Source organism: Coregonus clupeaformis, chromosome 13, assembly GCF_020615455.1.
Source record: "Coregonus clupeaformis isolate EN_2021a chromosome 13, ASM2061545v1, whole genome shotgun sequence".
NCBI classification, from domain to species: domain Eukaryota; kingdom Metazoa; phylum Chordata; class Actinopteri; order Salmoniformes; family Salmonidae; genus Coregonus; species Coregonus clupeaformis.
The window spans coordinates 36,964,423-36,974,397 of NC_059204.1; the positions used below are offsets into that span (position 1 = coordinate 36,964,423).

At 38.4% G+C, this 9,975-nt stretch overlaps 1 protein-coding gene across 13 annotated transcripts in view; it reads right to left on the reverse strand.

Moving 5' to 3' along the window:
• Positions 1 to 5,401, reverse strand: part of LOC121579916 (RNA-binding protein Musashi homolog 2) — a 322,000-nt gene extending 316,599 nt beyond the window's left edge. For all 13 annotated transcript variants that reach the window (XM_041894908.2, XM_041894901.2, XM_041894902.2 and 10 more), the window contains exons 1-4: positions 5,211 to 5,401; positions 4,824 to 4,864; positions 4,468 to 4,549; positions 3,926 to 4,010 (exon numbers count right to left, since the gene is read on the reverse strand). In XM_041894908.2, coding sequence (XP_041750842.1) covers positions 3,926 to 4,010; positions 4,468 to 4,549; positions 4,824 to 4,864; positions 5,211 to 5,272 — 270 coding nt within the window. In that variant the 5' untranslated portion in view covers positions 5,273 to 5,401. The remainder of the gene's footprint in view (positions 1 to 3,925; positions 4,011 to 4,467; positions 4,550 to 4,823; positions 4,865 to 5,210) is intronic.
• Positions 5,402 to 9,975: the final 4,574 nt, after the last annotated feature.

Here is a 9,975-nt window from a genome sequence, read left to right on the forward strand (position 1 = left end):
CAGTCCATCATTACATGAAAGTCAGTCAATACGGAAAATGTCAAGAACTTTGAAAGTTTCTTCAAGTGCAGTCGCAAATACCATCAAGCGCTATGATGAAACTGGCTCTCATGAGGACCACCACAGGAATGGAAAACCCAGAGTTATCTCTGCTGCTGAGGATAGGGTCATTAGAGATACCAGCCTAAAAAATTGCAGCCCAAATAAATGCTTCACAGAGTTCAAGTAACAGACACATCTCAACATCAACTGTTCAGAGGAGACTGTGTGAATCAGGCCTTCATGGTCGAATTGCTGCAAAGAAACCTCTACTAAAGGACACCAATAAGAAGAAGAGACGTGCTTGGGCCAAGAAACACGAGCAATGGACATTAGACCGGTGGAAATGTGTCCTTTGGTCTGGAGTCCAAATTTGAGATTTTTGGTTCCAACCGCCGTGTCTTTGTGAGGCGCGGTGGGGGTGAACGGATGATCTCTGCATGTGTATTTCCCACCGTAAAGCATGGAGGAGGAGGTGTTATGGTGTGGAGGTGCTTTGCTGGTGACACTGTCTGTGACCTATTTAGAATTCAAGGCACACTTAACCAGCATGGCTACCACAGCATTCTGCAGCGATACGGCATCCCATCTGGTTTGGGCTTAGTGGGACTATCATTTGTTTTCAACAGGACAATGACCCAACACACCTCCAGGCTGTGTAAGGGCTATTTTACCAAGAAGGAGAGTGATGGAGTGCTGCATCAGATGACCTGGCCTCCATAATCCCCCCTCAACCCAGTTGAGATGGTTTGGGATGAGTCGGACCGCAGAGTGAAGGAAAATCAGCCAACAAGTGCTCAGCATATGTGGGAACTCCTTCAAGACTGTTGGAAAAGCATTCCAGGTGAAGCTGGTTGAGAGAATGCCAAGTGTGCAAAGCTGTCATCAAGGCAAAGGGTTGCTATTTGAAGAATCTCAAATATGAAATATATTTTGATTTGTTTAACAATGTTTTGGTTACTACATAATTCCATATTTTGATGTCTTCACTATTATTCTACAATGTAGACAATAGTAAAAATAAAGAAAAACGTTTGACCGGTAGTGTATGTTACCCTAATAGTTGTGCAAAATTGGTAGATTATTATTCAAATGATTCACAGCTGTAATGGCTACCAAAGGTGCTTCCACCAAGTATTAACTCTGGGGTGTGAAGACATACGCTATCAAGACATATTCTATAACTTTTAATCCCTTTTGAATTTTAAGGCAGCAAAATGTGAAGACTGTGCAAGGGGTGTGTAGACTTTCACTAGGCACTGTACATCCTACATGTGCGCTTCTGCAGAAAGACTGATGGAATGGAATATAAGGCAGAACACTGCTGGTTCAGGTCTATGTGATGTAACAACAGTCGCTTCCTTTGCATGCCGGCAAAGTGCCCTATTTAACCTCAGTGGCACATCAGGAACTATCAAATGTCGATCTCAGCATTGCTTAGTATTAACAGGGCCACACTTTAGGTTAGGTCCTTCAATTACTCAGCTCATACAAAGAACTCTTCAACTGCTAAACCATTGTGCATTTAGAATCCTAATCCTAATGATTTTAATGGGGTATTCTCGCTTGCTTATCAAGATGCCATCTGTCAATATTATTAACACAACAAACCTTAGTGCAAGGGAAATTTAACTAACAGTTATTAATAAATGTGTAATGTTCTGGAAGAAAATAAACAAATAAAACATTATGTGATTGCATGTTTTAAAAAAATTCGACATAAAATATATCAAGCTATAACCTGCAATTTCAATTATCGTTTACTTCACTCAAATTAAGTCTTATTCATTACATACTGTACAGACATAATGGAAACCAAATGGCTTTATTAAGGCGAGAGCTTTATTTATACTTTACATTAAATAATCCAAACAATAAATTCAACGGAACTAATACCAGTGATTTTTTTGACAATATGTCTAATTACAATGTAACTACAGGCAACTCATTGTTACTAACTATGGTTAGTTTGTCAGGCAGAATTGTTTATCTTTGAGTCGTATTAGTTGTTCAGTTATGGTAAGAAATGTGGATGAAACAAATAGATACATCTCCAAGTGTAGACACCAGATGAGACTTCTCATCTCTATAGAGAAAATAAAGTACATTGGTATGAGTGCTTTGTCAATAACCAACTGTTGTGCCACCTGCATTCTATCTACACCATGAGGGGCAAAACAAGTGTGATTCAATTAAGGTTACTAAAGCATATTCATTATCACAAAGAAAGAGTTCTTCACTCTCTAATTTAGATGTATCAAGAGTACTGTATATCTACACTATCCTATACGTACCATATTCAGACATACATATAGAACACATGCTAATCGGCAGTATTTATACTGCATGGGTGTAGGCTATTTATCAATGATTTAATTCCTACATGTATGCCATATATTCTAAAATGTCGCAGAGCTCTAAGCGATAACATTTGTCATAGTGTGTGTATCAAATAATCACACATTAAATTAAGTACTCTGTGGCTTTCTCCTCACTATCTGCATTACGCAACCCAAGATTGTCTGCAACAGCTTACAGGTGCTAGTTTCCTTTTCTAACATGCAAAACATGAACCCACTCCTCTTTCACTTTCAAGTATCAAGATAAAAACGGAAAGCTTTTACAAGCACCCTCCAGTGACTTTCCAATCAGGTCAGGACAGCCTTACAACAAGTTATAGCACCGCTTTCAGCCAGGCTCCACTGTAATTGAACACTGCTTGCTGAAGTACAATAGGTTTGTCATTCCAAATATATCTCAAAGACATACACTCCCATCTGAACTTTGCTTTCACAGAAGGCTGCAAACAAAGCGTTTATTTCTCGGTATGGACTATTCCAATTCCAGAGCTGTGTGAGCATGACTGGATATCACCACCCACCGAGCAGATATCTCAGACAGCTCTTCAAAAAATTACTGACATGCTTAATTATTTATCTACTGCCACATTTCAAAAGGGAAGCACAACACAATAGTTCAAGGCTTTTGATAAAACAGCATAAATGGGGATGCCGTGTGTGTGTGTGCGGCGTGTGTATGGATGCCTTGGTCTGATGGAAAAGTACATGAGGTAAACTGATGGGAGAAGCACCAGGTTTGTTGATATTATAAGAAGACAGAAAATAGGTTTTGGTAATTGGGAAGGTGTTGGCAATTTGAAACCTTAGAAGCAACAGTTCTAATATTTAAAATACACTTATGTATAAGAATAGATCCACTGATGTAAAGAAATACCAAATATTTGTCAAGAGATTTACAGGATTAATGGACCTTTTGGGCGTCAACAATTATTTAATACAATCACATTTAACTTTCCACTTCCAATGATGCGATATGCATCAAACTGACTAGAGTGACGTGTATGATCTGAAAGGTCATGTGCATGGAGGTGGGAGGCCTGAGAGAGAGAGCCTATTAGAGTGACATGAGATATGTGCACATGTGGAGCCATAATGGGAATGGGGAAAGGGGGGGCGTGTCAGTTTAATTCATTCACAGGAGGGAATTTGAGCAGATATGAGATTCACCTCTGAGTGGTGTTTTACTGCAACAGTTTGAATGGATGAGGCAACGGTGTTATCATGGGATTATTCCACATCTACAGCCTTGATAAAATGAATGGTTTTACCTAAGAGGTCTTTAACAAGAGGGCCAACCCAGTGACCGGTACATGGCATTCTGAGCATTCAGAGATGCCACTTGCCATACATGGATGTACTGCAGTTGTTGTTGGTTTCAATGTGGTATTATTTTTCTATGTGGAACTTATATTACAGTATTATTACAACTCAAGCATGCCTGTGAAATGAAGGCAATGATGAACATTTAAAATGTGCAACACAGACAGTAAAATATCATTGCAAATGACATCAAAACACAAACATACCGTCTTTGAGTCTAATTCGTGGTGTGGTTGAGCTAAGACTTTATCTACACTGGCAGCATCTGCAAACGTAACGAACCCAAATCCTCTGCAAAACAAAGAAACACAGAGAAACATCAATTAGATCACACATTATTTATGCAAATGTGAACATAGAAATATAGGCTCAACTGTTTCTCTCAGTGCATTAACATGGTATCAGGAATTCATTAGCATTCAAAAAATAGAACTGCACACACATGTATTTACACTATCCTAATTAACCCCTATTCATTCAGATGATAGAGATAAGCCTATACTGAATTATAGATTACTATAATAATTGCGGGCACTGATATTTAAGTTATATGACGTTATTGCAGTCCCCTTTCCCAAAGTCAATGTCAAATTGCATTTGCCCGCTGTTTAGTGCGAGCAATACAGGTGCAGCTATCTCTGTGAAACACAACGCGGGACAAACAACCCCGGTTAAAATGTGGCATGTACACAAGCGTAGGATATAATTTCACCTACTGCAAAGCAAAAGTAAAAACCTTTTATTTTACCTGGAACGTTTTGTCGTGGGGTCTCTCATCACCATACATTCTCTTATTTCTCCGAATTTGCTAAAATAGTCTCTAAGGCTGTCTGTGAAGAGGAAATATGTTGGGTAATTAGTCAAGTACAAATGGTCGTCATACTGTTGTCAGTGTGATTCAAAAACGCCCTGCAATGCACATAGGGGTCGAATAGAGGACTTCAGATGATTGGAAATAACAAACAACCTTGCACGCACACAGGCACACACATATCCATACAGTATACTGCACACACGCACACACAGAGAACGCGTGCAAGCACAATCGATCATTGCAACAAAACAACAAGAAACATGGGAAATTTAAGGGAATAATTGTCTCACCTGGTGAGGTTTGCCAGCTGAGGCCACCGATAAACATTTTACTGTAAAAAGAAAACATAGCAGAAGTGAGTCCAGATGTTAGATCGGCCATTTTGAAGACTAACTACTTATAAAAGCGATCTTAAATAGAGAGAAGCAAAAAAAAAACATTCGCTGGATAGCAATAATGTATTATGTGAAAAGGGGGAAGACACACTTGCTACTGTAATCTGCCAAAGCAAAGCAGAAGCTTCATAGCTATCAATAACTGCATCCGGAAGGAAAGACCAATGGTTATGTGCGCACTGCGAGCTGAATCTAGCACGGCACTCTGCTAAATTCTCTGCCAGATATTCTCATATGAAAAATCCAATAAATAAATAAAAGTCGAAAATGATATAATCTTACCCCGGGTCATGTTGTGAATCATTTGGGCTTCCAGATGTGGCTTGACTCCCATCTCCTTCCATAGCTAACCAAACTATAGGCAGTAACTACAGTAACAGACACACACAGACACGGCAAAAGCTATGCAAAGCCCTGCTATGAGAATATTACTGAGCCGGGAATGGAATCGTCACACGTGGGATCAGCTCAGCCTAGCTCCCTCCCTCTCTAGGCATACACTCCCTTACCCCACACTGGGCGGGGCGAGGGCTCGTCACCTAACCAATCCAATTGACGTCAATACAGAAAATCCGCCTATAAAATTCAGAAAACCACTCCCCATATTGGTCATAACGTTCCTCTGTCAATGTAACAATTGATTAGTTACAATGTCGATAAAAAAATGTATATGCCCTAATGGCAACATTTTATTAGAATGCGTAATTTTCTTTCAGGGCGCACATGCAATTAGAGAAACCATTAATGATGGCCCACGTTAGTTCATAGTTTAAGTCCAAAAATAGATTATATTAGCAAAAAATAAAATCAATTCAAATCAAAGTGTATTGGTCATGTACCCAGATTATCGCAGGTGCAGCGAAATACTTGTGTTAAACAATACGTAAATAAGTGGGTAAAACAATATGTAAATATTATTAAAGTGACCAGTACTCAATGACTATGTACATAGGGCAAAGCAGTCTCTAAGGTGCAGGGTAGAGTACCGGGTGGTAGCCGGCTAGTAACAGTGGCTAAGGTTCAGGGCAGGGTACTGGGTGGAGGCCGGCTAGTGGTGACTGTTTAAGAGTCTGATGCCCTCGAGATAGAAGCTGTTTAAAAGTATCTCGGTCCCAGCTTTGATGCACCTGTCCTTGTCTCAGCCTTCTAGATGGTAGCTGGGTGAACAGGCCATGGCTCAAAATAGGCATATTGGCTATTACAGATTATATACTATAGATATATATTGTGAATAAATAATTGTTTGCGCCTTTATATCACCAATATTCTCATTATTTAACCTAACCCCTAACCTATTTAGGTTAAATAATGAGAATATTGGTGATATAAAGGCGCAAACAATTATTTATTCACAATATATATCTATAGTATATAATCTGTGCATTAATATGCATTAATATTTTATGCATGTTTGTATGAACATGTACAGTAGATAGTTAAATATTAACAATTTCAAAGACAGGTTAAAGTAGGTCTACAGTACCACATTATTAGCCTGAACTACATGTGTTGCACTATACTGTATAGAAAAGGGCTCTATTTCTAATAACCACAAGTACACTGCACGGCTATGCATAGAATAGGGATATTTTGTGTGTTCAAATGGTTTGAAGAAATGTCACACCTCACATCCCCTTTAATCACTTATAATAAGAGATTATTTTAATAGGAAAACATTTTATCATTTTATTCCATGTTGGATTTTGAAACGCTACAGTACAAGAAACGCAGTCCACCTGAAAATGGAAAAGGAGAGAAAAAAGACAGATTTAAAAGTAACCTCTGAATATGCATGTTCATTACTCAGTAACTGGGGGAAGCGGGCCTTGTTTTCCATTAAATCTGAACACAAGTGAGAGCTCAATTAAAACTGGATGCTCAGTGGATTTCAAGTCATGGTACAGTGATTACTGTTTATTTCCTTACTGCGGCATAAGACAGAGGGAGGAAGACGCACACGCACACACAAGAATGTATCTATTATTTTTTTAGGAGAACACTTTTAAGTGTCCTCTGTAGCTCAATTGGTAGAGCATGGCGCTTGTAACGCCAGGGTAGTGGGTTCGATCCCCGGGACCACCCATACGTAAAAATGTAAGCACACATGACTAAGTTGCTTTGGATAAAAGCGTCTGCTAAATGGCATATTATTATTAAGTCGTGTCACACACACAGTTCCTGGAATTTATACTTTTTTCTTCAGTAGAACCCTTGTAAGGCACTTAGAACCGGTTGCAAAGTCATGTCATTGCTGACTTTGAACTGGTTTGTCTATGAGAGCTAGTTTCGGTGTTGGTCACAAGCCACACAGGTCAACATTTTTGTACAATAAACATTTTATATGAAGCTATTCTAACCAATGTTGAATCTGCTCTTATTCCTAGACAATAGACAGAAACCAAACGTAGAGTGCCTTCCGAAAGTATTCACACACCTTGACTTTTTCCACATTTTGTTGTTACAGCCAGAATTTAAAATGGATTAAATGGGGATTTTTTTTGTCACTGGCCTACACACAATAACCCATAATGTAAAAGTGGAATTATGTTCTTCAAAATGTTTGCAAATTAATTACAAATGAAAAGCTGAAATGTCTTGAGTCAATAAGTATTCAACCCATTTGTTATGACAAGCCTAAATAAGTTCAGGAGTAAAAATGTGCTTAACAAATCACATAAGTTGCATGGATAGTTTTTAATATGCTTTTTGAATGACTACCTCATCTCTTTATCCCAAACGTACAATTATCTGTAAGGTCCCTCAGTCGAGCAGTGAATTTCAAACACAGATTCAACCACAAAGACCAGGGAGGTTTTACAATGCCTCGCAAAGAAGGGCACCTATTGGTAGATAAAATACAATTTAAAAAAAGCAGACATTGAATATCCCTTGGAGCATGGTGAAGTTATTAATTACACTTTGGGTGGTGTATCAATACACCCAGTCACTACTATACAGACGTCCTTCCTAACTCAGTTGCCAGAGAGGAAGGAAACCGCTCACGAATTTCACCATGAGGCCAATGGTGACTTTAAAACAGTTAAGAGTTTAATGGCTGTGATAGGAGAAAACTGAAGATGGCTCAACAAATGTTGTAGTTACTCCACATAACTAACCTAATTTACAGAGTGAAAAGAAGGAAGCCTGTACAGAATAAAACAAAATCTCAAACTTGCATCCTGTTTGCAACAAGGCACTAAAGTAATACTGCAAATAAATGTGGCAAAGCAATTCACTGAATACAAAGTGTTATGTTTGGGTCAAATCCAATTCAACACATTACTGAGTACCACTCTCCATATTTTCCAGCATAGTGGTGGCTGCATAATGTTATGGGTATGCTTGTTATCGTTAAGGACTGGGGAGTTTTTCAGGGTAAAGAAAAATGGAATGGAACTAAGACACTGTGATGAATTCACCTTTCAGCAAGACAATAACCTAAAACACAAGGCAAAATATATACTGGAGTTGCTTACCAAGACCAGAGTGGAGTTACAGTTTTGACTTAAATCTGCTTGAAAATCTATGGCAAGACCTGAAAACGGTTGTCTAGTAATGATCAACAACCAATTTGACAGAGCTTGAAGAATTTTGAAAAGAATAATGGGCAAATGTTGCACAATCCAGGTGTGGAAAGGTCTTAGAGACACCCAGAAATACTCACAGCTGTAATCGCTGCCAAAGGTGTTTCTAACATGTATTGACTCAGGGGGTTGAATACTTATCTAATCAAGATAGTGTTTGTTTTTATTTTTTTACAAATGTTAGAACTTTTCTTCCACTTTGACAGAGTATTTTGTGTAGATCGTTGACAAAAAAATGGCAATTAAATCCCAATTTGTAACACAAAATGTTGAAAAAGTCAAGGGGTGTGAATACTTTCTGAAGGTACTGCAATTGATTATTTTTGTATGAATCACCACTCAAAGAGGAAAAAGCCACTTGAAATGATCAATATTACAAACAACTAAATGTTGATATTTTCTCTGGTAAATGAGTCAATTTATACTGTTTATCGTATTCTGTTCTGTGTTTCTCTGACAGGCATTCACACGGTTAAGCTGAGCTCTAAACAACCAAATACATCAAAGTACTTTACACAAGGCAAGTAAATATCATAATGCGGATCTATCGCAGTAATTGTGACAGCTGTTGTATTCACTAAATGAAAACACTCCAAGCCAAGGTTTATGGAGTGGTGGTGCATTCCCTTTAATCTGAGCAGCCACTAGCGTTAAGTGAGCATGTCTGAGATGCAATTCAGCCTTCAAAACAACATGGCAATGCTGCTCTCCAGCTGAGATCCCTTTCACCAGTCATGATGATATATATGATAAACCCTTCCTCTCTACATATGAATGTAATCAATCCCTACCTAATAATTACCAATACACACAGACAAAGGTTAGTTGAGCGCTGAAAAATAAAGGGAAAATATTGGTATTTTAGTGATCAAGGTTATCGAGACAATACGTAAAATGCATGGGAACACCCTTGACAAGTGAGGAAACTGCATTGTATCATTCTACAGCAGGGACACATTTGTGAGTGTGCCTGCAGTCACAATAGCATCTGTGTTTCATTAATGAACGCATAAAGTATGTAAAGGACGGTTTCATTTTTTAAATATCCTACATCTGTTACATGTTTTGAACATATCAATTTGATGCCTTTGCATTTCAAAACATTTATGACTCGATTCCCCATTGAAATGAGAAACATACATGTTCCTGTGTTGCACCATTAAATATATATTTTTAAACTCCCCAGAAGTTACTGATGCATTTCTCATTGAGGAAAATTTGGGGACTGTATCAATTTAATAAGGTTAAAACATGAAGCTGTGAAATGTAACACTAGCTCAATAAAAGTGAACCCCTCTACCCAGAAAGCTGAGCCTAGAGACAAGGAAACATTGTGTCCTGAGAGCATTGAAATGTTGAACATAGCATTGACAAGCATTCAACATGAAGACTTTGTTCTCAAACAGCTCCTCTGTAGAGATGGCATTCAGCACGCAGAAATGTCACAGTAACTCAAGGACGGC